Consider the following 27,977-nt stretch of genomic DNA (forward strand, 5'->3'; position numbering starts at 1 on the left):
TACATTATCACACACACACAAGGAGAACAGGAGAAGGAAAAGAGAAGGTTAGCACATAGAAGAAACTCTTAAATAAACTCAAAAAACAGAAGGGGGGGATTATAATACGAATTGTTGCAAATCAAGGGAAAGCAACACCAAAGAAAAAGAAAGATACCTAGAAAAATAAAGGACTGGTCATAATGAGTTATTGAGAGTGATAAAGCCTCAAAAGAACAGAATCAGAAAGAAATCCTAGAAATATCTGAGCAATACTTATAATATTCTTACTTTGAAAACCACATCAGTTCCATTTCTAAATACAGATGAAGGATGAACCTGAAAAAGGTGGAATAACAGAATGAGATGGGCATATTCAAGCGTTGCAGAAACAAAAAGACTTTATGCAAGATTTACTACAAGATCTAGGTTACAAACCACATAGAACGTATCTTGGTTTTAGTTCTTTCAGAATGGAAACTGATCACCTCTGAAAACAGCCATTAAAAATCACACATTACAAGTGTGTTTATAAAGAGATTCATTAACTTTTAAGATCACATCAGTGGAATATTACTAAACCACCTAGCTAAACCAATATGCCTTAAGCAGGAAAATCAATGGGCAAGTTTTAAGTAACTGTTCCCTGCTTAAGCTAACAGTATTTTTGGCTTGAGAACTTCAGGACCAGATGCACAGCTTCCATACATTTGCCTGGCTCCAGTGACTTCTTTCTTCTAGCTGACCCATAATTTAGACAAGATTAGAAGCTGTATAATTGCTGAAGTTGCTAGATGCATATTTCCTCCCTCAACCCTGTTTTTCTTCCTCTCTTGCATACATGGATCTTCAAAATCAGGATTTTTTAAATGTTTTGTTTTTCCTCACAGAATTTTAGCTCTCAGGCCTGACTCAAAGCAAACTTGGGTAGTTTATCGTTATTTTATGGTCAGGTAGGATCACTACCAGAATATGGCAACTAAATGAAGATATCATATGACAATAAATTCATAAATCAGTCCATCACTGCATGACAGAAGCGTCTTACTATTCTGCCATTTCCAGCCACTCTCAGCCTGGTCCTTGACCAATTCGCCAAGCTGTGTTCGTGCCGCTGGTCCCCTCCATGCTCTCTCATCCCTTTGGAAGGAGGCAGTGGGATCCCTTCCAAGGGAGCATTGCCAGGCCTGGAAAGTGACGAGGAGCCTGAGGAAACTGGAAACAGCGTGCCTCTCCCCGAGAAGTCGAGCTTGCTGTGGCCAGAAGGATGGGAATAGCTGCACTGACCTGAAAGCACGAAAAATGGCAGATGGTCAGTTCTAGCTGCATGAGCAGATAACTGGTCACGTTGACATGGACACATAAACAGCTTGTCATTAAAAGTTGGATGATTCTTTCACTTGATGTGGTTGATTTGCTCAGTCATCCTCATTCGTGGGGTTTGCTTAATTATAACTGTCTATGGCTGCAACTACTACCTATATATGTATGTTTTTGTACATAATGCATCTGTCTACTCACAGATCAGAATTTCAACCAAGCATCTCCTGAAAATACCTGTTTTCATGTGTAGATTGGGGTTTGGAGTGCTGTTTTTTAAGTCTTGGATAGACAGGTGTCTTTGACTAATGTTGGTGATATTTCCATCATGCCCAGACAATTTTCTTTTCAGTAATCCAGGACACTATAGTTCTTACAAACTAATTGTGTCAATTAACTCCTGTTTACATTATGAATGTGAAAGAGAGAACAGATGAAATTTTAAAAGGGATTTTTGTAAAATGAAGCCTAATTCATTGCAACACAGGTATTTAAAATAATTGTTTCACTAAGCACCAGAATTAAAAATACTCTTCAGCTTTCAGAGGACTCAGCTGCTTTGCTAGTTATTTCTGTTTTTCTACAGCTGCTTCTTTTTTGGTGTGATTTTAGGCACACTGCATTTGATCACTGAAAAACACAATAATAATGCAGACATAAAAGCCTAAACTCTGTAATGATCACCACTGTGTGCTGTAATGTTGTGGACTGTGTTTGTTAAGCATTAGAAAATGTATTGCTAAGAACTGGGCTTAGTTGTTACGTTTCTTTTTTGAGAGGAAAATGAATCCTTTTCAGAGGTGTATAACAACTGTTAAGCAATAATTGGTAAAAAATTTCTAATGGACCTAAAACATTTCTTCCCACCTTAATAAATGAGAACTGAACTCCTGTTGTTATGAAAAATGGTCTTCTTTTGTGTACTTGTTGCTTTCCCCATGCTGTGTTTCCTAAGAGGATGCAAATGATTGTGTGAGAGAATAAAGGGTCTGCAACTGTCAAGCCTGTTTTCTTTAAAAAGAAATTAAGTATTTTGATCTGAAGGTGAGTGTTAAGAACAACTTGTGGTTGAAAATAAGTAGCTACTCAGCCAAGATTGTTCCACCTTCTTAATGATGAAGATCAAAAGAGAATACCTCCTTTTGAGTCCAAAATTTTCACTACGGCTTTTGTCCAGGTGCCAAGAACAGCATTCACAGGGGAGTTCAGAACTACTTCAAAGACTTCATCATCTTCCTCTAATCCATCATAGGTAATTGCTATATTCCACATCTTGGTTGACATTCCTAACAGAAATAAACATTTTAATTACTCTTTAAGTGCTATTTCAATCAATCGGGATGTCAAAGAAATATATTAATTAACATGTCTGCAGCTAGAATGGAGTAGCTGGTGTATGCTATTGTGCTTCTACCAACTGACTGGACTCTTGCTGTTCTCCCAAATAACATTTAAGTGCAAATTTGTTCCTGGGCAATGATGATTCAGTTCAAGAGCATACACTGTAACAACAAAAAGCTGCTGTAGATGTGGGAAATGACACTACCATACGTAGATACAGGACTTGTGTTGCAGTTTCCAAGAGAAAATATATCATATGCTTTTTATCTTGAAAGTTTAATTTTAGAGATGGAACAATAACGGCAACTGGATCAAAGACTCTTTTAGGTTGAAGTACAACCTTTTTGGTTACAAAATTTTTACTTGGTTGCTTGCCTTTCCTGGGTAACTTCAGGCTTACATTATGGGAATGAGAGAGATCATTCCAAGATAGAGGAGTAGGCTGGTTATTATCTGAAAGGCTACAAAATCCATTCATGAAAAGTCAGAGGCAGTGGGACAGAAACAGAGCTCAATGTACACATTGCTGCCAACAAAACATCTTGGGAACGGTTTCTGCATCACAAAGTCAGTGCTAGCACCTAAAATGAATGTCAAACATACATGTGCAACACAGTAAAAAAACCCTCTACATCCTTATGACAATTTGCATGACTTCTAATTCCTTGCTCCTTTCCATATGAATCTTTTGACCAAGAGAAGCTGTCAGCAGAGACAGACCCATAAACTTGGATAGGATCTTCTTCGTCTCCTTTCCATTACAATTTATTGATTAAAGTCTAATGTGCCAATAAGTCCAACCAATTAGCACAGTTGAGGGTTTTTTTTTTAAAAAAAGTACCTATCAGCCTTACTAAATAATTAATAAATGCTACTAATTAATAAATATCAAACATCTTGAATTTAGAACTAAGAAACTGGTGCCTTGGATGTAATAGTTCGGAAGGTCCTTCCCTAAGGCTAAGCCTAAGCAAACAACTTTTAAAGAAAGCCACTCAAAAAAGACTATATGAGGGAGCTCAGCTGGCTGAACTGAAAAGCTGTCCAGAAAAGGAGAAGAGTGTGCATCTTTCCTGTCCATGTTCAAAGGTAATTTTCATGTGGCTTACCACCATGTGTCTTTCTTATTCAGAAAGACATTAACAGTAACTCCAAACTGTCCCATGCTTGGAGAGTCTGCATGGACCAGCAGAAAAGGAAAATTCTAGTGAAGGACCCTGCACTAAAAATCTCTCTGCAACATTCTCTAGCCATTTCAGCCCAGAGGCTGGTGAGCTTGACTGCATGGTACATTAGAGGAAAGAGAGCTGGAATCCTGGGTCAGCACAGTATGAACGACTTCTTACACTGACCTCTCAGATATTTCTTCCATCTTCTAATTTGAAACTTAAAAAAAAAAAAAAAAAATCTAATGTTAGATAAAGGGTCTTAGCAAGTGGCTTATTGGTTTCAGAGGTTTCATGTGTGTCCCAGAAACACTGGAAATGGGGGCAGATTTCCACCCTTTAGTCCAGTTTATTTTTTACTGCTGTCTGCTGGGTGTACTCCCTTATCCACCTCTGAAAACTAACAAGCAGTTGCTCATTTTACACCTTTACATAAAATTTACCTTTCTCAAGATGGGCTGTAGTGGCATGTTTTCAAACTAATCAGATTTGTGACTCTGAACTTACAGGTACAAATTTTCCTATGGAATAGCCAAGTAAAGCTGGGGTATATATGAGTTCAGCCATGGAATGCAGTGCTACTTAACCTCTGTAGCATGTAATGCCTTTTTTTCCAAAATAAAAATCTTAAGTCCTAGAGGAAAAATCTCCAAGATTTATCTGGAGCTGACACTATATTCCCCATACCTGTTTTTCAAACACAAGTAAGCACTTAGACAAATTTTTACCATCAAATACATGCCATTTATGTCAGCCTTTCACAGATGATATATTTTGTCTCCTCTGTGGTCACTGTGAGTTTCTGCCATGGAAATCTTATTGCTGGCAGTCTTGGGATAACCTTTACTGGCATTGCAGGCAACGTCCAGGGAGGCATGTGCAGATGCCATTTTCTAAACTCAAATAGATCCTGGACTATGCCAACAGGATGTGTTCCAAAAAACTTAGACTTGCATATGCAAAGGAAATGATTATGATAGCAAATGGGTTTTCATTCCCAGATAATCTCTTTATATGGGGTTTTATATAAAACCAAGTTTTTCAGGCAAAGTTGAATTTCTGAATGGTAAATTGTGAAGCTCTCACCTGGACTGTTTTTTCCCCTAGACCCAGGGAGGTACCCAAAGCATAATGATGATAAATTGTGCAGAACAGAGGAAACTTTTTGCAGTATCTTCACATTTGTGTTCATTTTTACCATTGATTCTCCCACAGCAAAAAACCCTGGAAGCTCCTTTTGATACCATTACTACACCTACCAATGTCTTCTATCTAGACTTCTGTAAGGCCTTTGACACAGTACCCCACAACATCCTTCTCTCTAAATCTGAAAGATAGGAATTAGGTGGATGGACTGTTGGATGGATGAGGAATTGGTTGGATGGTCGCATCCAGAGAGTAGTGGTCAATGGCTCAGTGTCCAGATGGATATCGGTGATGAGTGGTGTCCCTTGGGGGTCCGTACTGGGACCAGTACTGTTTAATATCGTCATCGATGACACAGACAGCGGGACTGAGTGCACCCTAAGCAAGTTTGCAGATGACACCAAGCTGAGTGGTATGGTTGACATGCCTGAGGGACAGGATGCTATCCAGAGGCACCTGGACAAGCTCAAGGAATGGGCCCATGTGAACCTCCTGAGGATCAACAGGGCCAAGTGCAGGGTCCTGCACCTGGGTCGGGGCAACCCGCACTATCAAACAGGCTGGGGGATGAAGGGATTGAGAGCAGCCCTGCCGAGAAGGACTTGGGGGTACTGGTGGATGAAAAGCTGGACATAAGCCGGCAATGTGCGCTTGTAGCCCAGAAGGCCAGCTGCATCCTGGGCTGCAACCAAAGAAGCATGGCCAGCATGTCGAGGGAGGTGATTCTGCCGCTCTACTCTGCTCTGCTGAGACCCCACCTGGAGTCCTGCATCCAGCTCTGGAGCCCTCAGGACAAGAAAGACATGGACCTGTTGGAGCTGGTCCATGGTAGGGCCACAGGAATGATCCCTGGACCACCTTTCCTGTGAAGAAGGGCTGAGAGAGTTGGGGTGGTTCAACCTGGAGGAGAGAAGGCTCCAAGAAGACCTTACTGCAGCCTTCAGTACTTAAAGGGGGCTTATGAGAAAGATGGGGACAGACTTTTTAGCAGGGCCTGTAGCAATAGGACAAGGGATAATGGTTTTAAACTAAAAGGGGGCAGATTTAGACTAGATATAAGGAAGAAATTTTTTACCATGAGGGTGGTGAAACACTGGCCCAGGTTGCCCAGAGAGGTGGTAGATGCCCCATCCCTGGAAACATTCAAGGTCAGGTTGGACGGGGCTCTGAGCAACCTGATCTAGTTGAAGATGTTCCTGCTCATTGCAGGGAGGTTGGCCTTTAGATGGCCTTTAAAGGTCCCTTCCAACCCAAAAATTCTGTGACTCTATAGTTCTATCATTTCTTGCTATTTACAGCCTCAGCAAAGGTCAGACCACTATTATGATTACAGTGCAAGCAGAGACAAAGTCTAACAGTTTTCAGGTTCTTTTACAGCTTTGTGGTCTTGGATACCTTGCATAAGTTAAGGTGTACTCAGTTTTGTCTAAATTTGACCAGCTGGTCAAATCTTTGTATCTCTAAAGTAACTCACAGCTCAATTCAGGATGAGTCCTCCCCAGGCTAGCTGTGAGGAGATTAGGAGACATCATTTCAGCACTTTTGATATTTTAACTGATGTAGAGGAACCATCTCACCCTAAGTAATAAGGGTACTAATTCACAAAGGAAGCACACTGCACTTCCAGAAAATGAGCTCAAGTGTCTTTTATCCTCTTCAGCTTCTCTAGCTGCAGATATGTAATAGGTTTCACTCTCCAAAATGAGGATTTACATGTTCAGAATCAGTGAATTAACTTTAAAATTATTCAGTGCATTGGTTCATACCTGGATCAAACTGAACAAGCTTGGAGGGAGTCACTGCAAAGTCCTTTCCCAGCATAGCAGATATTTCATTCACCTAATAAGAAATTACACAGTAAATGCCATGCTGTGACCTATTTCACCAAACCACTGCATTCTGCTGTGTGCCAAAGCTACTGTGTGCTGTCCTTCCATGGAGTCTCAAAAAGACATGCCAACCCATACATGAGCTTAGACTGAAAAAAAAAAAAAAAAAAAAGTCTGAAGAATAAACCTTGTGATGTGCAACCATTATTCTGTCCTTGCTCACGGTTTAAATCTCGTAACAAAAAATATTTGCTCATCTTAAAATTTTGCCTTCTCCCCTCTTAAACTGCTACTTGACAGCATCAGATAACACAGCTGTTCCCCATGCCTGGAGACCCAGCCATACCTGGCTGCTGGACAGGCACATCATGGCATCCCGGAAGAGCAGCAGCACTCTGGCCACGTTTGCCTGTTTAGCCCTTTGTGAGGTCTTGGAAGAAGCATTTGCACGCAGAGCTGTCTGTCAGCCCCAAAAACTTGTTGGGATAGGCATGAACCCGTACATAAGTAAGTATGGGGACTCCAGTGGCTCCCTGAATTTTCATAGGAGACCAGCTTCCACACTGCGTTCTTGATGCTGGGATCAGTTTCACCGGTCTTTTTAGCCAAGTGACAACCAGAGTAGAGTCACTGGAGTCTGTGAAGGATTGGGCAGGATGACCCCCAATTAAGTCAATAGCAAAATTCCCACTGACTCCAGTGGAAGAAAAATCAAAACTATGATTCCAATTAGAGCTATAATCCTGAGAAACTGTGAGGGAAACTTTTAGCATTTTTCTAGCAAAGGGAGCTGGTAAAATCCTGGAATTTCCATTTTATGAGAACAGATAAAATTTGTGAAGGCAAGTTGCACAAAACTTGCTTTGCAAAATTATAACCTGCAACTTTCAATCTAATTTTTCTGACAGAAGACAGAGGCTGATACTGAAGATATAAAGGGGTTCCTAGGCTGATGGCAGTGGGGGCAAAAATGGGGGAGGCTGCCGTGACTGTGGAGTTGGAGGTCCCATAGCTCTAGGGCTCTTCCAGCCTTGAGCAGGGAAATGAGAAGTCCCAAGGCCCCCGCTTGCCCAAAGCCTGGATTTCAAAGTGGCAAATCCTGGAAACCCAGCTTCTGAGCACAGTGCCAGGAGAAAACTGCCTGCTCTGTCACAGAAGGTCATCAAAAGTGAAACGCTGCTCCAAAACATTCTAGTTTTTGTTAATCAGCATTTCTACTTAAAACTCAGTTTTGGCAGAAACTTGTGAATCATCTACACCAGCAAGGACAATGTCCTGGTAAGTCTAGTTTCAATTGTATGGCCTCTGCTGATCACTGAAATACCTTTTAAGACCGAGGAAGAAATCAAAGGGCTCCACTACTTATTATTAAGTTTCCAGTTAGGAGTGTGGCTTTCAGCGTTACCTTCACTGTGATAAAGGCAGACTCTGCAGAGTGCCCTGCCCTGGTGATTTTCAGAGACACAACTCCCACACTCTCACACACTTCATATTCAGTCTGTTGCATTTCAATCCGAGACCACCGTAGCTCCAGCCTGTGGGAGAGGAGGGAAAGCCCGTGTGAAGCAAAGCCACCTCCCCTGCTGCCCCAGCCCCCTGCTGCTCCCAGGTTCAGTGAGGAGCCATTTTGCTCCTGACTGCTGATTTAGCCAATACACATACTGAATATTTGTCTCCAAATCAACACATTTGTGTGATTTGGCTGATTACAAAGAGGGAGAGGTGGTTAATAAATCTTCCTGTCGATCCCTGGTCTACCCCAAACCAAGTCTGAACCAGAGGGGTTCTGCAGCAACTTTGAGAAGAGCAGAGTTTGTCTGTAACACCAAGTTGGCCAAGACAAGCTATCACTGTTTCTTCCCGGTTCCTTTCATCCCTGTAGTTTTATTTTACTCTCACTCCCAGGTATTTTCTCTGCAATGTCCTCCTTTCTTCCTGCCGTCCCTCACTTATCCTCTAACTCTCCTCCTCTAGAGTATAGGGAATGCTCCAGGACTTCACCGCCTCTGTGGAAGTGCTCTCCCCACTCCCCGTACTCTAATACTCTGTGTATTTCCTTCTTCAACCATTGAAGTGGCTGAGTCCAGGCGTCTCATATACTGAATTTTAGAATAGTTTAATAGGGGATGTGACTGAACCTTGGAGGATCGCATGCTGGACAGGGTAGCAAATAAAGATCTCACCTTTTTTAAAACTGTGATAAAAATTAGTGAGAGTCAGAGAGGAATGAAAGAGAGCAAAAAGAAGGAAAATGAGCTGTGCTACTTATTTACAAAACAATTTAAACTTTTCTAAAACAAACTTCTAGACCTTTCAAGGTTGACTAGCTCTAACACCAGTGGAAATTTCCTCCTGTCCTCCTTTATCCTTTGATACTCATGGTGTGGGCAACCCATTTAGAAGCTGATTTGCTTTCTTTTTGCTAAAGAGAATGCATGTGCCAGATGTAGTCCAGCAGCATTCAGATAAAAGCTGGGCTTCAATTTTAATAACATCAATATGTAAATCAAGCTTGTATTTTGAACTAGTGACCGTTAGGTGATAAACTAAAAAAAAAAAAAAAATCTCAGGCTTTTAAATCCAATATTAAAAATACTATTTTTTTCCTTAAAGCCAAATACCTCTTCGTTGTGAGCTCCAGTGCAGCTAACAGAAAAATTCTACTTCTCTGAAACTCCTGTTTTCCATACAAAAAGTGCTTTCTCTTTTGCTGTCTTCGTAAATCTATGTTACGCATCGCTATTTATGTACAAGAAGCCGCACTTTCCCAACGAGGACCAGCAGCGTTTTAACGGTGTTTTTAAGATCAGTGCATCAGTGAGAGAGCACAGTGCAGCTGGGAAGTGCTCAGGCTGGCTGTGTTCAGATGTGTTTGTACATGGGGACATCTTTTGGCACAGTGCGTAAATGCCGAAACGCTGTGGCCGGCTCTGCTCAGTCCCCGTCCCCTCCCCAGCGTGCAGGGAAGTGATCAGAGGCGCCCGGCCCTTGGAGCCAGCTTGCTGCTTCTTTTCCCTCACCATTGAGTCCTGGTTTGCAAGTACCCAGTTTAGCCCAGGAAAATAGCGTTAGTTATTTCTCACAGTTACTTCTGATTAAATAAATTGGTTGAACATTCAGCCCTATTTTCAGAAATAAAGAGAAAAATTGCCCCTGCTGTAGAGGTGCTCCCATGTTTGGCCATTATCATCAAAGCAGTTCAGATGATACCCTAGTCTCTAATTTTTGTACATTAGGCTTATCATATGTCACAAGGAAATTTTTATAATACGCCTAGTAGAAATTTTGTCAGTGGATGACAAAGAAGGTGCTGTGTGCCCTCCACCTTTTTTCAGTGCTCTTCCGCAGAAGTGCGGCTCTCATAGCTTTTACTGCTTGAGAGCATCCCCTCCATCGTGATCCCAAGCTTGTGAAAAAAGCGTTGCCAACTCAGGGCAAGAGTGACCTCCAGCTGCAGGATCACGTACATGAAACAACAGTCCCATCCCTCAGCACCCAATATCTCAGATCTCAAATGCCCAACTGCCACGTAAACTCCATTATGTTTTTTTGTGAGGCCCTGAAGGCCCTTGAGAACTGTGCCCCAAGTCTAACCTGGAGCTAGCCCTTTGTATTTCGCTTCCCTGCGGGAAAGAAACCTTCTTTACTCTTCAACGAAAGAAATGGCAGTTTAAGTCATAGCTATGTTCACGCCTGCATGGCTTCATGCCCAGCACGGGTTCATTCACCCCGGCACCACAGCACACACCACCGAGCCACAGGCTACCTTTGGGGCACCGCAGAGTTTCCACGGGCATCTGTGACTTGAAACTCCAAGTTGTCCGAATTCACTTCCCGCGATGGATTGATGACATAAAGTATGATTTTGCTGTTTAAATCCTTTTGGCTAAACCCTTCCTGAATGAATCCACCTGGGAAAGAAGAGAAACATCCATAGGAATCAAAAGCCTGTCAGTAAGAACCACGTAGCTCATATAGACTTGTTTTCTACTTTTCTTTTTGTGGAACACTTAGAAAATTTGAACTTACAGACACCTAGTTTTATAGCTAAACAGCAATTTTTGTTGCTGGGTTTTTTTTTTTCCTAAATATCAAGTTTTTATAGCTAAATAAAAAAGCAATATTCCAGCTTGTTATAACCTTGTTATAAGCCCCAGCCAATTTCTTCCCATGTGACACATTTATCAGCTGACCAAGTTCAATATTAATCTTTTTTTTCTTGACACAAACAAAAAATAGTTTCTCAACAGCAGCTATTAACAATCATCTCAAACTCCTTGAGGATTCATGATGAACATGAGACTCAGATTTTAGTGTAAGAGCTTTCTTACTACATTCAAACCTTGCTCAAAGTTTGCTAAGAAATTTTTATTTTCTCTATCAAGTAAACATTGATGGGGTATGTTTTGGAATCTGGTTTGGTATGTCCCAAAATACAGAGATTATAGAAGACAGCACCTGTTGTTACATTTTCCAGGTAGCCATAATAAGGACCTCGTAAAATCTTAAAAATTATTTTGTCATCTTCTGTATTGGGGTCAGATGCCTTCAGGGACCTGGCAGTAATATAGATCCCATAATTGCCATTCTTCAGCAGTTCCACATCAGAAGAGCAATGGAGATGAACAATTTTTGGTGCCATTTTGTCCAAATGATCCACCTAAATCAAAGTTAGACAAAAATATATTCATTTTACAGCATCAGGATATTCTCTGTCCTACTTTTGCTAAAAGCACAGTGGCCTGCTCAGAGTGGCAATAGCCACTTTGACTCACAGTCTGCTCCAGAAGAAGTCTGATCTCCAGTTAAATACTACTTCCCATGAGAGGTTTCCAGGCCCAGACCGCCCAGTCACTTGCTGCATGCAGTGGGGTACAGCACACACTGGGGAGGGCACCACAAATTCTGTGTACCTCTCCCCTGATGTCCCTGAAGGACTCCCCATAGTCCTTCTCCCATTTGATGTAATTTTCTTCATAGCAAATGAAAGCTCCAGGAAAGGTTTCTGACCTCTGTTTTACAATAACAAGCATGGAAGCCTAAGGATTATGATAACCACAGTCATAGACCTGGCCAATGTGTCTCCTTGAATCTGTGCCACCTCTCACAACTTCTGATGAGTCTTCTAACACTCCGCAACAGTTGTTGCTGTTTCCATATTTCATCTTCTGCTGAAATGGCACTCCTTGCTCATCATATAACTTCAAACTTTGTCATCAGGAAAAGTTAGAAGCCTCTTCATTTTTTCAGTGTTTTGAAACATACAGGATTTTGACATACAATGCAACCAGGCCTCCTTTTCATACTGAAACGCGCCAGATACATACAAGAAATCATAACAAAGGAATCTGATGCTATGACACAGTGGGAGGAACTTGAAAATGAGGGAAACGGGCAGTGAACAGAAAGAGCCTAGTAAAGGAAGGAAGAATCAGAGCAGGCATCTTACAAAGACTCCCAGAAGGAAGTCAGGCTGTCCAGTTGTGGGAGAGAAGTGGCTGTAATTCAAGTTTCCTGTGACATGAAGATCAACAGATGTCCTAGTATCCCTCACATGCAAATCAGTGGGTCATATACCAAGTGGAAAAGCAGAGCAGGAGAAAGTTCATTCCTCCCCATAGCTGGGCTCAACTTTAGGGTTGAGATTTCTATGTAAAATATTTTAGCAAGTATAAGTATGTAAGTGTATACTTGCTTATATTTATATAAGCAGGATATCTTTCTTCTTTTAAATACAGTATCTCTCTTTGCACCCTACAAAACTCTTTGCCTGAGTAATGCATAGTGGCTAGTAGTTAATTTTCCAGGTTAGTTATTCACAGAACACAGAAAGCAAACATCTTAGCTGATAAATACCTCAGTTAAATCATAGACTGCAGCAAGTACCAATTATCATTAAAATTACTACATTTTCCACCTTATCATGTTATATATCTCTTTTAAGTAGGCCTGTGGTCACACTTGCCTGAATGGTGAATGCCACTGGCTCGCTCTGCACCCTCCCATTCACGATGAAGCCTTGATTTGTCCTATCTGTTGCAACAAATGTAAATCTGTCAATCTGGGAATCCCCACCTCGGTGCTTGTATCCAACATCCCTGTTGTCCACATCTTGCTGGGTGAAATTGTACTGCAGTAGCACAGCCCCACGATAATAGAGATGACCATACTGGGGGAGCTGAGCCAAGAGGAAAGTAAGGTTTTCTTTGGCCGTGTCTGGGTCTGAAAGCTGCAGGACATCAGGAGAAAGGAGTGCCATAGCACCTTCCACTAATCTTAACCCTGTGTTCCTAGATAGTGTGGGAAAAGCTTGGTCGACTGCCTCCAAGGAGATCATGAATGTCCCGTGCTTAGTCCTCAGTCCATTGCTGATGATGAATCTGGCAAAGAGAGGCAAGGTAGTCTTCAGCATGTGTTCTTGATTGCCCATGTACTGAAATGAAATAATACACACCTTTACTACAGGACTTGCCTGTGTTGATACTGCCAAAGTAGCGGAGCTGGTTTGAGCTCAAACCCAGACTGAGTGGTGTGGATGTATAACTTAAAAACATGAAAGCAGATGGCCAGGTAAGTGGCAAGAGTTGCAATGCATCTGCAGGAATCTGAGTAAGATGCCAGAGGAATGGCTTTGAGGATGTACCCATCAGTCTCAGCAGTCATAACAGAGCTGATCTCATTTTCTAGCTCAGATACAGATGGAGCAGATCTAAAATGGTGGGCTGGCTGGAGGGTTTATTGCACCCTCTGGCATACAAACACATTTCTACACATCCGTAAGTATATCTTAACTTGGTTACCTGGCAGTGGCAACTGCCAGTGAAAGTGCTGGCTCTGTCTACAACTTACAGGAAGCGGTCTCTAAAGTGCATGGTCTGCCTAGACAATATTTTTTTTCTGTTAACTGTTACTAGCCTTTTGTACCCAATTGCCCCGAAACTGTCTAAAAAGGCAAGCTGGAAAAAGATCCATCCTCATTTCACTTTTCAGGTTTGTTTAGGCACTAACTGTATCTGTAAATTTCTATATATTCAGAGGAGCCGGTTTATGTTTCTGGACAAAACTCCAGTAAGGTTTCACTGAAATACTAAGATTCTGTGGGAGATACTGGGCAGAACTATAGAAGTTGCTTGGGTAATTTTAAGAATGTAGATGTCCATAAGCATGGATTTATCAAAGGGTCAGATCTAAGTTCTTATTCCTATTTATTTCTATTAATAGCAGCATAGTTTCTTATAATTCTCTCTCAAGCAGTAACATATAGATATTTAGATATACTGAAGATTTGATTATGCTCTAGAGTTATTTTCCTTTCCTAAACAAGAGAAAGATAGAGGTGCCCAAGGCTGGAGAGAAAATCTGTTGGAAGCCTACCAGCTGGATATGGGCTTTTGCCATACAAGTGACAGCATGGTCTGCAGAAATTTATTATCAAATTTAGTTGTGGATAAAAATAAAGAGAAACCCAGTCTTTTAGCCTTCAAAATTCATCCTAGCTTTCATTGTCAAGATTATTACTTAAGTATTTTTTTCTGAAAGCAGTTACATTGTACATTGTCATGCCTGTACCAAAAAATTTTGAGAGTATATGAAACTAAAAATTGCTTTAAAAATGTCTCATGATCCTTTGTGTCCCATCATCATATAGTAGGTAGGAGCTACCTTTCTTTCTACAGAAGTTTCTGTGGTTATGCTGCATAGTACATGCAAACGCATCTCGGACAGTTGTTTTCACCCAGGTTTGTTCTGCAAGAGCCAGAACAGAGTCTGCTTTGTAAAGAAATTTGCTTGTGACAGACTGTTCACATTCGCTGACCTTCCTTTTTCTCCCACCTTCCAATGCCCAGCGCTTTGAATGCACATACAGTTACACTTACACAGTCGATCTTGTACGGTGTCATGAGGTGGTTGTGTCAGACAGGGCCAGCCTACCTGGCTGCTTTCCACCTAGCATGCTTCTATCATACGTAAGTGAAATGGGGACTGGTTGACATTTGGATTATCATCTGCCTCGTCTTGCTCTCTTGACTGCAGACCTCAAAGAAGCATTTAAATAATTACAGGGTCAGAACCTGGCCCATCGCTGCGTGCCTTGAATGTAAGTGACCTTCAGTAGGTCGTGGAGTAGCTTACTGTGTCACACAGGCTGTCCATCTAAAACTCCTCACCGCCTTCACCAGTGCTGGATGATTAGGGGTTGATCAACTTGTAAGCTGGCAGTACGCCATGAAACAGATGGGAATGAGCATAGACAGACCAGGGACTGCATAGCAGTTAGAAATATGTTTACTGAGGATGGTATTCCCAGCTGGGAACCTGGAGACATCTGTCTGCACTGACCTAATGCTATTGTGCCAATGGCAAAAGGGTTGTGCTATTAGTAATCTAGATGAAATCAAATGCAGGACTAGAATAATTATGATAAATACTATGCTAAGGAAAAAAAAAGGTAAAATATGTTCAGTCAAGACCTTAACCATCTCTATGAAGGTCTGGAAGATTGCAGTGGAAGTGAGTTTCCTCTGGTTCTTTTGAGGACTGTGAAATCATTTGCATGACATCTCAAACAATATTTAAGTGAAAGACTTAGATAATTCAGTTCATGAAACTGAATATTCATCCAGTCTTCTACAGAATATCAGATAGGAGCAAACCTGTTTATATACATCAGACTGAAATTTACAATGCTAATGTTGTATGCTACTTGATTTCACAGGTGATGAAGCTGCCTGTGTTCAAGACGTCCTTTTTTCTGCACTTTGGGAGATTTTGTTTTTTTATTTCTGGTTTATGGCTGCTTCATCTTTTCCTTGGGAATGGAGAACAGCCAATATTCTCCTCACTCTGATAAAATTTAGGGGACAACTCTCACGCACAGTTAGGAGGACATGTTGCATGGTTTGATTTCACCATTACCAACATTTCATGCCTTCTGCAGTTTGATGGCAACAGAGTTGGCTGGAGGACCTACCATCTGTCATGGCATTTAAAGATAAAAATGGAATCATAAATAGTGCCAGCTCATTACAAAATCAAGCCAGCATGTCAAAATGGAGGACATTAGCATGTTCTTTTAGTATCCTGCTGCCAGCATCTGATGTCAGGTTGCTAATCACTTGAAGTCATCTGTCCAAACAAGCACTGCCAAATCTTTCTTCCAGGCTAGCAGCACCAAACAATACAGGCAAATTTATGTCTGAAGGAAGTACTTCAGTGAAAAGTAAAAATCTGATCGGTTAATCCCTCCCCTGCTAATTACTCATATAATTAATGTAACCATTCTTTGTTTAAATAATAATAATATTCTGCCACAATATTTACATGTCTACACAAAACCTAATTATTTTCCAAATTATAACATTGAGGAACATCAATTATTTTTATTAAAATAGCTATTGAATAACAATATTTATTAAAACATCATAACCCTACTTATATAAGGCTGACTTTCTAGATTGGTTCTTAGCCATTGTCTGAAACAGAAGACATTGGGTTTATCCGCATGCGCAGTTTCCCTAGAATTGCTTGGTCTGCTTTCAGTAGTGGGGTATAGAAGTCATACTGATGCAAGCCACTCCTACACTGCCCAGACTACAATTGGCATGACTGCAACCTTACTTGCCTGAGCTAATTTTGGTTTTGGTCATAGTGTTTCACAATCAAGAAACATAAAGACAGATAATATTTGTTCACTTTTTCTCTTATGACTACAAGTCGACCAGACAAATCTCCTGACTAGAGTTTCCACCACATTTAATTTAGTGGAAGGTATAGTTTGAAATGTTTCATGTGACAAAAGCCCCAAAGTTACTTTTGGATTAATTCTAGATAATGTCACCTAAGCTGCCCTGGTGTCATAGGGAGGTTTATTTCCTATCTTCATGACCCACTTGCTTGACTTCCCTGCAAAAAACATGGCAAACTGGATGACACAACATGTCCTTGAATCTTCACCACACATCACGGAAAATGACATTCAGATCAGGAATCTATTCATAAGACAGTGTAAAAAGGGGTCTTTTCTCAACTGCAACTCTTAGGAGCTAAATCCTTCATTTTTCTTAGTCACAAATGAAAAAACAATAAGCTTTTATTTTTGTGCGGCAAATTTGAATTTTACATAAAGTACATTTTCTCTCAAAAGCTATTTTCAGAGGAAATTGTCAATGTTAGCAAAATGTTAGTGTTCTTCTTTTAGAAACCTTTTCCTTATTTCTGAGCTTGTGTTCCTGAATTTGCTCTCTTTTACAAAACTGTACCTGAGACTTTGAGTAACAATATATCTACTCTGTCTTCACCTGATGATAACTCACTACATCATTCCGCTCTATAACCAAGGGAGGTTCATTTAAGAACAAAAGAAGGAAATAAATATCACTAGTCTGCTGAACTGGGCTTAAAAGTAACCAGGTTTACCTCAAAACCCCAATTGTCTACACAAATTTCTGAGCTATTGTGGTGTCAGAATAGGTAAGTGGACTGGTGTTGAATATGTTCAAGAACTGCTTATGGAGTCAAAAAGCCTGCAATAATAAATAAGAATAGACAAGAAAGAAGTTATTTAATGTCTGGATTTTAACCAGTTATACCACACCCAGCTATAGCAAGAAACCAAAGGAAAATTTTGGGGCTATAATAATAATGAAGCTAGTAGCATTGAGTGAATGTGGCTCTGGCTATAGTTGGTATCCATTAGAAAATGCATTTATTACCAAAGCAGCCACAACTATGTGTATTATAGTAGAAATATCTTTCCTGTATAAATATTGAGAATTCCCACAGAGCTTCCAGCTCTTTTTCATGATTTGTTTTGTTTGTGTTGTGTGCTTTGGGGTTTTTTTAAATACCCCAAAAATCCAAGGGAAGAAGTTTGGGGGTTGGGGTGTTATGCCTTACCTGAACGTATCTTCAGGAACCACTGTCTTTGTGTTGTGAATATAGCAGACTATCTGTCTTGCTACATCCATTTGACTGAAGCTCGTAATGGGGATGCCAGGGTAGCTGACATACTCTATTTGTCCGTACTGGGGTGGGGAGGTTATCACATAGAGGAGCTCCTCTGGCTTGTCAGTACCATCCTGTGCAAGGAGGACATCAGTTGTAATGTAGCCCCTATCCCCTTTTGTCACTCTAAGAGGTTTTATGAAGACAGCAATGTCTCCTGCAGGATAAACAAAACAACACTAAATAGTCATATTGAATTGTAAATTGATCTCTTATGCATTATTTAGCCACAGGCAAGTCATCACTAGTAGAAAAATCATAGGACTATAAGATTATAGGGAAATTCAGGCTGGAAGGGACTTGAGGATGTCTGTAGTCCAACATTCTTCTCAAAGCAGGATCAGCCATGAGATCAGCCATAACCAGGTTGCTCAGGGCTTTATCCCATCAGGGCTTGAAAACTGCCAAGGATGGAGACAGCACAACCTCTCTGAACCCTCGTGGCAATCTTAGCAGTGTCAGGTGAACTTGGTCCAATTTAGGTTTCTCATAGGGAGGTAATATAGGAAGAGAGACCGTAAGACTAGGGCATAAAACTGGGAGACAGAGCTGTTCTTGAACAGCGTTTTGCCTGCCTTATTACATTCTTGCCATTTTTCTGTGCTTTGATTTACCCAGACATAAAGCTACTTTCAGACGGATTTTTTCAACTCTATTTGAAAAGTAGCTGGGAGTCCTGGGAGGCAAGGTGCAACACGTTGCCTTAGGCAGAGCCTTTTCAAATCCCAGGACCACGTCTTCACCAGCAGGAACATCAGGGCTCTGGCCAGCCGTGAAATCCAAGCAGACAGACTTTTGGGATCTGCAGGGAGGCTTGCCAAGGGCGTAGATAGTGCTCCAAGAGGGATCAGGGCATTTACTGAGACCATCTTTTTTTCAGAAACAGGCACTGTAAAACATCAGGTCTGGCAGATCTTTACCCTTTTCCATGTCCTTGATATTTATGTAGAAGTCCACAGCTGGGGATCTATTGTACCCATCCCACAGAAAAAATGTGAAGCTGTCTTGGTTCTTGGACCCTATAGCTCCTGTATGGACATATCTCACTAGATTCATATCCAGTTCTTCCTGAGTGCACTTCATTCCAGTCTGGAGAGTCATCCAGCCTTGGCCTACCTAGAAAGAATAAATATCCTTCAGTGAACAGATAGTCTCCCATGCATCCTCCCCAGCTAATTGTGTTTCTTTGCACTTATGCATACTGTTAGTGGCAGCTGTCTGGCTTCCCTTCTGAGCTTTAGACTCTTTCTTCATAGTATGTTTTGAAGGGCAGTAAATATCTGGAGTTGCTCCCAAGCAGCTATAGGCTGGAGAAAATACAGTGATAATGAATAAAATAGAGTAAATGGAGTTTAGCCACTTTTACTCCAGGAAATACATTTCTGCACACTTCTCAATGAGAGACCAAAATGGTTCCTGACCCAGCTTATGTTTTCTATCTCTTACTTTCACAGAGCTGCTCTTGATTCTGTCTGAAACCGTACCTAAAGGGATATCAGAAATGAACCTATGAGGAACTTCAGAGAAGCACAGCAGTTTAGAGCCCTGGAGATCCTCTGATGGAAAAATGTGAATTGCCCAATAAAATTTTCTATTTTTATGAAGATAGCATAGATATATTGGAATGATCTGTGTATTTGACATTTAGCCTGCATGAACAGTGTCACTAGCTTTGGAGGAAAGGTTATCGAAGATAGAGAGCTCAAATACACATGGATACCCTATGTGTTGAAACGTCAGACTCCAGCCTCTCTCACCCCAGTGTGTAAACCCCTTTCATTCACAAGTCCCACATGACCCACAGATTCTTGCAAGGGTCCAGAATCAAAATATTTTCCAGGCTTACAGGTCTTATAAATGAATTGTTTTCTATTAAAAAGAGGCATTTTTTTCTATCTTTGTTCCTGTGGCTTATCTTTAGTCAATAGATGGTCATGTCTCCTTCCATTTCTAGTCTTATTTTCTGCATTTCTGCTTGATATACCCTTTCCATCTTCTTCCTTTTTTCTCTCCTTCCCCCCATACTTTTCTCCTAACTCATGATCTATTGCCCACTCTCTCACACACATCTCCCTCCATTCTTTCTGAACCCTGAAGTAACTGAAATAATGGTTTACTTGCCACTTTTTTTTGATCAAGAAATTTTCCCCCTGCCCCTCCCAGCTTTGACATTTGATTTTCCTCCTCCATGGGCTGATTCTTACAGCATCTCTCTCCATTGTCGCCTCAGATGATCTGCCATGCCTTTCACCCTCCCTCTCCTCCTCTTGAGGATCTGGCCTTTAGTGTCAAAGCCTCTGGGACAACATTGTTGTTTGGTTCAAACACTCTTTAACAATCAAACTGGCCACAGCTGTCTACTTCAAACCATGACATACATTTGGGAGAAAAGGAAGATGAACTTCATTCTACCCTAAAATGAGAAAGCTCTTTGCATGCCTGCTTTTTGTTGAAGTACAAAGACTAACCTTGAGCTGAAGCTGACCATTTTCTGGAAGTCTTTCAAATAAGTAGTAAATTCTCTCCCTGGGGGTATCTTTATCTTCCGCTGACAGAACAGCACTAGAAATTACTCGAGTTTCACCCATGTTCACTTCTATATCATCCTTCCTGCAAAAATTAAAAGTCATGTATTGATGCAATAAAAGTAACCTTTCCAACATGTAATTTCTCTGCCAGGAATGTGGATTACCCAGATGCTGACAGAAATGACAACTGCAGAAAGAATAAAAGGAGGGTGCCTATTTTGGTTCAAAACAGAAAAAAAGCAAACAGGGTAGATCAGCTTCTCCTTACAATGGTGAAAAAGAACAAAGCAGATACCTACAATAACCTGGGATTTACCATGTCTGTCTTCTTCCCCTGAGCCCTATTCCACCTACCTTTATGCAATTTATAAAAAGAGGACAATGTAAGCAAATAGGCTGTATTATATATTACTGCTACTATAGACCATAGCAATACTGGCTCTAATGAACTAATAGTTCATTAGAGAAAGGACTGTCTTTCAAATGACTTGTCTGTCACTGCTCGCCTTAAACTTTAAGAGACACTACAAAGACCTAGCTGGCTTCTTCCCTATGCTCCCCATTGCAGAATTTTCCTGGGTTCTTGATTCAGAAAAGTAGGTTAAAGCCACCTGTTCCTTGGCAAATGTGGCCATCACTAGAAACAATTAAAATTTGAGGCAGCTCTGGGGAAAAAAGTCCCACGTAGCTTGAAATTCATGCAGAGTCTTGCTCCAGGATGATTCTCAGATTGTGTCTCCTGTTTCCATTCTCAGCTAGTAACCATCCACCAGTTTGCCTCTGCACACCCTGCGTTATCATTTTGCTGTTAGCTGTCTTACATTTTCACAATGTAGCACCCAAACAGTATTACCTGACTATACAAAAGTTTCAAGGAAGTTGGAGGTGATTCAGCGTATTCAGTCAGGGTTATGCGACCTACTCAAGCTAATCTGCCCAGGGGCCATGGAGCAGGTTGGATAAGAACAGACTCCTTAGGAATTTGGGCAGCTAAGATCTGACTGGATGCAATTGAGCATGTGCAAGCCATGCTTTTTCAAAGGCCAAATACAGATAGATTTTTACAAGAATTGCTAAAGACACATTCTTCATATAACAGCTCTTTGCTTTGCCAAGCTGCAAGTGCCTGCTCCAAAGCAGAGTGACAACTGAGATTTCCAAAGAAGAAGTTGTCACAATTATTTAGTGATTGTGGAAAATACATTTATTATTCTCTTATCAGAAAGGGTGGAGAGTTTTTTCCTAAAATTTCATATTCAAACTGATCTGGATATAAGGCATAGAAATTTCACGTTTGGCAAAATGAGAAGCAAAGCAAATGGAGTCATATGACAGAGTATATCAAGTCATATTAATGGCAGATCAAGCAACCTTAATCATTTGCTCATACCAGCAATAAACTTGCTGAGGCTATGCAAACAGAAAGACCAGGTGTCTGACCTAAAATCTGTATAAGCCAGGAAGAGAAGATTCAAACAAAAAATAGGTGAAGATAAACACCTTTAGCTACACCCTGAATGATGTGTAATCCCAAATCATTTTTCTCCGTAGCAGTTGGTTGGTTAAGTCCTTCTTAGCACCCATACATCTTATCTTGAGAAGATTTCAAGGGGAATGTGTAAGGGCCTTACATTCCCCAAGGGCACCCCTTGCTTCAGGATGCAATCCAAGAGGTGACAGATTGAGTTTTTGGCAATCACTGTGAATAAGAGCCACTGTTTGCCAACCAAAAACATCCCATCCCAGATTCTTCAGTCTGTTTGCCATAGCTAATGGAGATGAAAGCCCAAAGTCCCTGGCGTGGAAACGTGTCCCCAGATCAAAAGGTCAGAAAAAGCTTACAGGTATTGTCAGTTGTTCACCTGTAAAACACTGCAGTGGCATAAGGGAGCTCCTGCCCCACAGCAAAGATGTGGTGACCGACAGTGGCAGCTCAACCACTTCAATGCCAAACTGAACACATTTCCTCAACGCGCTACTGCTTAACCGCTGGGAACATACTGCATCTCAGTGGAAGAGTAACAGGCAAGAAGCAGTAACTTCTTGTAATGAAATAGCTGTTTTGCAAGTAGATGGCTCACTATGTGCTACTGTTCACCACAGGAATGGCAAATGATGAGATCTAACATCAACAGACAAGGCAGCAACTGTTTCTGGACCCAGCTGGGCAAAGCTAAAAACACTCGACCTCTTGCACTTCATCATCTTCCTTCAGAGAGAAGGGGTGGAAAATGACATATCAATCTTTATCATGTGAGGATCAAATAGGCAATTAACAGTAATTATCAGTACATGACATGAATACATAAACTCTACCCTTTATTCTAACTTGAAATGCACTTTCTGTCTTGTTAGCATTACGTGGTCCTTGATAATCTTTCAAGTATAAAACTAACATTTGTTAATGCAGGAAGCTCTACATGGTAAACAAAATGTTCCAGATTCTCTGCAATGGGAAATGTAAGTCTGATCTGAAGGTAGGCCAAATATCCTGAGGGATCAGAAATTCCCACTTTAGTGGCAGCCTGCTTACCAGGCTACGAGTCATTTCCGAAATGCGAAATTTAGAGGTTGGGAGCTATACCCCCAAAGCCTTTGGGCTCCCAGCTCCCCATCTGCCTGCCTGGTGCTGGAAAGCAGCCAGGAGGACCAAGGCCCTGATGCTCCACAGCAGGTTGTCAGCTAAAAAATGGGGATCCCAAGGGATGAGCTCCTTGTTAAAGTGTCCAGGAGGTTTGGCTGTCTCGCAGCCAGCTGCCTATCTGCAAATGGTCTGCCAGGCAATTTCTGACCACATCTAATTCATTTATGACTCCTAGTTTTGAGCTGTAAGGGAAGTTAGCATGCGCCTTTTCAGAAGTTGAATTGTGGCTGAGCAATAGAGTTTTATAATGGAAAAGAAGAGAATCATTTATCTGAAAGGCTTTCCCCTGTGAGGCACGGAGTTGATTCTCTCATGCCAAAATCCAAAGCTGCTTTCAGAGAGATGTTTTAGACAGGCGGTTGCCCCAGAGAAGGGGAAAGCAAAGTAACTGCAGTCAGTACCATGGTGGCCAGTGGCCGTCGGCCAGCAGAAGTGTGCAAAGATAAGGCTCTGGCAAACATCTTGAAGTAAGTTATGAAAGACAGAACAAGCATGTTCCCCCTTTTTTTTCTCCATTCTTTCAATATTAAAGCAGCATGACAAAGGGCAACATTAAAGCAAACCCTTTTTTCACTAAAAATGCTTTTGTTAAACAGGCTGATAAAGACACACATGGAAACATCTGTATTGACATTAGCCTGTGACTAGTTATGGCAACCTCTCCCCATCAGTCACCGATTTGCTGTTTTGATCACTTTTGGATCATTTTGTCTGAACTCATCCCTCTGTCAGAGACAGGAACATGTGGCTTACTTGCTCAGCACTGGTTTCTCATCATTAACTGGAATGACCTTTACTGAAATGGTTCTGAGGACTTTATGTTTCCCATCTGATAGCTGGATTTTAAAGCTGTCAGTGAGGTTTTCCGAGTTGTCATGCATGTACATCAGCTTCATTCCTGGGCAGGGGGGGGGAGGGAAGAAAAAGGTGGGGGGGGGGGGAGAGAGAGAGAAATGGAAAGAGCAAATAAATCTGACTCCTGCAAAATCTCTCATGTCATTTCACTCTGCTTCCATCACCCTTCTTCTGTCTACCCTCCCCATACGCCCTGGTCACAGCAAGCTTGTTTCAGCTGCCAGATGGTAAGCTTGGTGAGCCACTGATGTTCATTAATCTAACAAACAACATACTGTTGACTCAAAAACACCAGCCTGACCTGAGTAAGGAGTGACTCCCTTCACAAAAAAGTCTCTGTCAGTCTGAAAAAGGCAAGTTTCTTCTCCTCTCCTCATTCCATTTCATTTTAACAAGGAGTTAGAAAGAGTGAGACTATCAAGAGACACTTTTCTGTGCCTTAAATAATCTTCAGGGAGCTTTAAACAAGCCTTGGGGAGGACAGCTGGCCTTGTGGCTCTGACCATGGACCATGAGAAGATTTGGGCTGGAGGTGGCTCAGTCACCATTGTGTCCAGGAAAAGAGAAAAGCCAAGCCGTTGGAAGAGAGTCAAAAGCAGGACTTGGGAAGGCTGAGGAATTTGGTGTGGGGACATGGTGTTTCTGAAGGTTCAGATTAGACAGGCAGAAAGAAGAAAAATCTTTCCTCAGGTTTTGAGGGCTGAACTGCAACCCGAGTGGCAGAGTTGAATTCATGTCCCTCTTTGTATTGCTAGATCCCATATTTCACTAAATGGCCACAGTCTGGAAGAATCCACCATATTCTTCGCAGTGTTAAATACACTTTTTGATTACATGTACTTGAAAGAGCTTTGCTGCTTCAAAGCAGGTTAACTGATCATGCTAAGCTATAAAGCCCCGGGTCATGCATTTATCATTAGGTATATGAAGGTATATATTGTGGCCTTTCAATATATAGAGGAGGCTTATATGAAAGATGGAGAGCAACTTTTCACCAATGCCTGTAGTGACAGGACAAGGGGCAAGTGTTTTAAACTGGAAGAGGGTAGGTATAGATAGAACATAAGGAAAAACTGTTTTACAATAAGGGTGGTGAGACACCAGAACAGGCTGCCCAGAGAAGTTGTGGATGCCCCATTCCTGGAAGTGTTCAAGGTCAGGTTGGACAGGGCTTTGAGCAACCTGATGTAGTGAAAGATCTCCCTGCAGCAGAGGGGTTGGACTAAATGATCCTTACAAGTCTCTTCCAACCCAAACGATTCTATCGTTCTGTGATTCTCTGATCATTTAGAGCAATATTTAACTCTATGATCAGATAATGTGCTTTTAAATCAGTCTCTCTGTTCTAGGTGCTGTCAAACATTTTGAAATATGTTTACTGATATGTTACAATATTCCCTTTATTTTTTTAGGGCAGATGGCCTCCCTAGTCAATTACTACCCTTTCTGATATGTAGGCTTCTCAGGGTGATGTTATTGATAGTTCCTAAACTATAGACAACATTAGCATTAAATAGGTTAACTTCTATTCCTAAACATTGTCTTGGAAATACACATAAGGCAAGTGAATAAATAAATGGTAAGTATTTCTTACTGTGTCACCTTGCCTATTAAAGGAATGAAAGACCAATATCAGAAGAATGCTCTACCTACCATTCTTCAGTAGCTCCATGGAAAAGTCATGAACAAGCAACCCATGGCTGTGGTGGTCATGGTTAATTAACCGTTTATAGTGTAGAATATCATTGCCATGAACTCCATTAATAAGGAACCCGTACCAGGGCCTCTGCACAACCCCAAATACCAAACGGTCTTGAGGCACATCCAGATCAACTGCATTGATAACAGAGAGATCCAGCTCCTTCATCTCCCCCTCTTGAACCTGAACATGAAAGAAAAAAATGTCCAATTCTCTTACATAAAAAAGAAATTATAGAACTTTAACATGGTTTCCTAGGCAGTGTATCTTTGGGTGTGACTGTGTCTCTTTGTTTCCTCCACCTCGCTCCCAGTAGCTTTTGAACCAGCTATCGATTTCAACCAGTTTAAGAAATGTAGAGTAATAAATGGTTACAGTGAATAAAGAAGGTGAGATAAGGAGTTCATATCTGCCCCAATTAATAGAAAAGCTGTTAAGTAAATAAACTTCATATTAAGTGCTAGGGAATGCACAGAGGAGAAAGCCTTTAAATACAAATATATCTACAAAATTATGGATGCATGTGAATTTATACACATACGTGCACCTTTTACTTTACAGTAAGATAAGTTTACACTGCCCTAGCATGATGGTCACAGAATTATAAATTATACTAAAAGCAATCTTCAGAAAGGGGAGAGGCTGTGCCACTAACATAAAAAAACTCCACAAAAAAAATTATAAAGGCTCTTGAGAAGCCAGAAGAAGCATAAAGATCCTTATGCTTTTTAGATGATTTGTTTAAAGATTTGAGCCTTTTTTTTACTTAACTGCAAGTTACCACATAGGACTTTGCACTGCTCCAGTCTCACTGAAGCTCTGTTTTACAGGTTTACATGGGATTGAACTGGGCTGTTTCCTGAAGTGGGCTGACTACACAGTGGGAAAGATGCAGAGGAACAGGTGTCAGAACAATGTTCTTATCTATATTAAAGAGTGTTTTCTGGTATAAAATAGTTCTATGGCAGGCATTTTGATTTTTTCCTTACAGTAATATTCCTTGCTATGAATTCTGGGACTTCATCATTGGTTGGGTTGATCAGCACGAAAAATGGAGTCTCTGCTGAGCGATGCAGCCCATCAGTGACATAAAGTACAAAGTGGTCTGCTGTTGGCTCCATTCGCAAGTGCCTGGCTTGTACATAGTTTATCTTCAGGGCTTTCAGGTGCTTCAGCTGAAACGAAGCTAGAGATTTTAAAAAGGAGATGGGTTAGCACAATCTTTTCCTGTCTTCTGGTCTTACACATCATAAAACCCCCTGAAACTATGTCTTTCTTCAAAGAACAAATAACTTGGATTTTACAAGTTCTCAGGCGTTTTCTGGCTGAGCTACACTGCACATGTTACCGCAGGACACATGCCCTTCCCCTGAAACAAAAACGCATCCTTCTGCTTCTTGTGGGATTCTGCAACTTCGTCCTTTGCAGTTCAGTCTGCAGAACTGAGCCCAAATAAAAAGACCCAAGTAACAGACGGGAAGAGATCTGAGGTCTAAGTAACTACATTGGTTGTTATTTGACTGATAGGCCAGGAAAATGGGGATGTCGTACGTACGTTAAGGCTTACCTGCGCTTATACCCATGTTGCTTTTCTCAAACCCGGGAGAAGGCAATATATTTTCTATGTAACCAAACTGGGGAGGAGAAACCAAGACAAACTCTAAGTCATCTGCAGTGGTGTCAGGGTCAGTGGCAAACAAATGGTTGGTGGTAAGGGCTGCTGAGGAGCCCTCCTCCACCACAAACCTTGCACCTGCACACAAACAATATGATATGCATTATTGCTTATTTAGCTCATTTTACTGTTGTTTTTGTTAACAAGAACGGAAATAATAACTAAGAGGGAAAAGACAGCAAATACTGAGATACTGAGGGGTTTTGGATTAGTTAGGTTTTTTCCCCTGCTTACACCATCAACGCTACTTTTGCCACCATGTAAGTAGAGAGGGACGGGATAGTGAAATTGTTTTACTGGTCAGTTATTAGGTATGGCTTATGTACTGCTCAGAATCAGTCATTACCTCTGTTTGTCAGAGCATTAATTACATGAGAGCTGTTACGAATTGCTCATAATGAACAATTTTTTCATGCATCACTGCTTAATTTCCCTGCTGGGACAACGCTTCATTTCCACAACATTACTGGGGTGAGAGCCTGCAAATTACAAAACTACTCATACATATGCTTAAATATTCTCTGAAATACATAACATACATGTGATGCTTACAAACAAATGACATTGAAAAGGACAAGCATACAGAAAGCATGCCCTTAACATGTATACTACAGCCCTCATCCAAAGCCCAGGAAATCAATTGAAATTTCACACAATGGGCTGCTGTGGGACTAAATGTGTATTACCAACACTATTTCCATTTTAACTGAGTATTTTTGATCCTGAAGAGTACTAGTGAAAATAGGGGTTCACATCTATTAATTTGATCCATTACATATAGATCCTAGATT

At 41.1% G+C, this 27,977-nt stretch overlaps 1 protein-coding gene across 1 annotated transcript in view; it reads right to left on the minus strand.

Annotated features, from left to right (window-relative positions):
• FREM1 (FRAS1 related extracellular matrix 1) overlaps window positions 1–27,977 on the minus strand; it is a gene marked incomplete at its 5' end in the record, with an annotated part of 46,197 nt that overhangs the window by 9,291 nt on the left and 8,929 nt on the right. Inside the window, 15 exons of the mRNA XM_010296077.1 lie at window positions 271–318; window positions 1,028–1,266; window positions 2,436–2,585; window positions 6,719–6,791; window positions 8,187–8,316; window positions 10,548–10,692; window positions 11,240–11,441; window positions 12,747–13,161; window positions 17,678–17,942; window positions 18,706–18,901; window positions 20,254–20,395; window positions 23,711–23,855; window positions 25,466–25,694; window positions 26,501–26,697; window positions 27,079–27,264. Of these exons, the coding sequence (XP_010294379.1) occupies window positions 271–318; window positions 1,028–1,266; window positions 2,436–2,585; window positions 6,719–6,791; window positions 8,187–8,316; window positions 10,548–10,692; window positions 11,240–11,441; window positions 12,747–13,161; window positions 17,678–17,942; window positions 18,706–18,901; window positions 20,254–20,395; window positions 23,711–23,855; window positions 25,466–25,694; window positions 26,501–26,697; window positions 27,079–27,264 (2,762 nt within the window). The remainder of the gene's footprint in view (window positions 1–270; window positions 319–1,027; window positions 1,267–2,435; window positions 2,586–6,718; window positions 6,792–8,186; window positions 8,317–10,547; window positions 10,693–11,239; window positions 11,442–12,746; window positions 13,162–17,677; window positions 17,943–18,705; window positions 18,902–20,253; window positions 20,396–23,710; window positions 23,856–25,465; window positions 25,695–26,500; window positions 26,698–27,078; window positions 27,265–27,977) is intronic.

The sequence above is a fragment of the Phaethon lepturus genome, unplaced genomic scaffold (assembly GCF_000687285.1).
Source record: "Phaethon lepturus isolate BGI_N335 unplaced genomic scaffold, ASM68728v1 scaffold44781, whole genome shotgun sequence".
In the NCBI taxonomy this organism is placed as follows: domain Eukaryota; kingdom Metazoa; phylum Chordata; class Aves; order Phaethontiformes; family Phaethontidae; genus Phaethon; species Phaethon lepturus.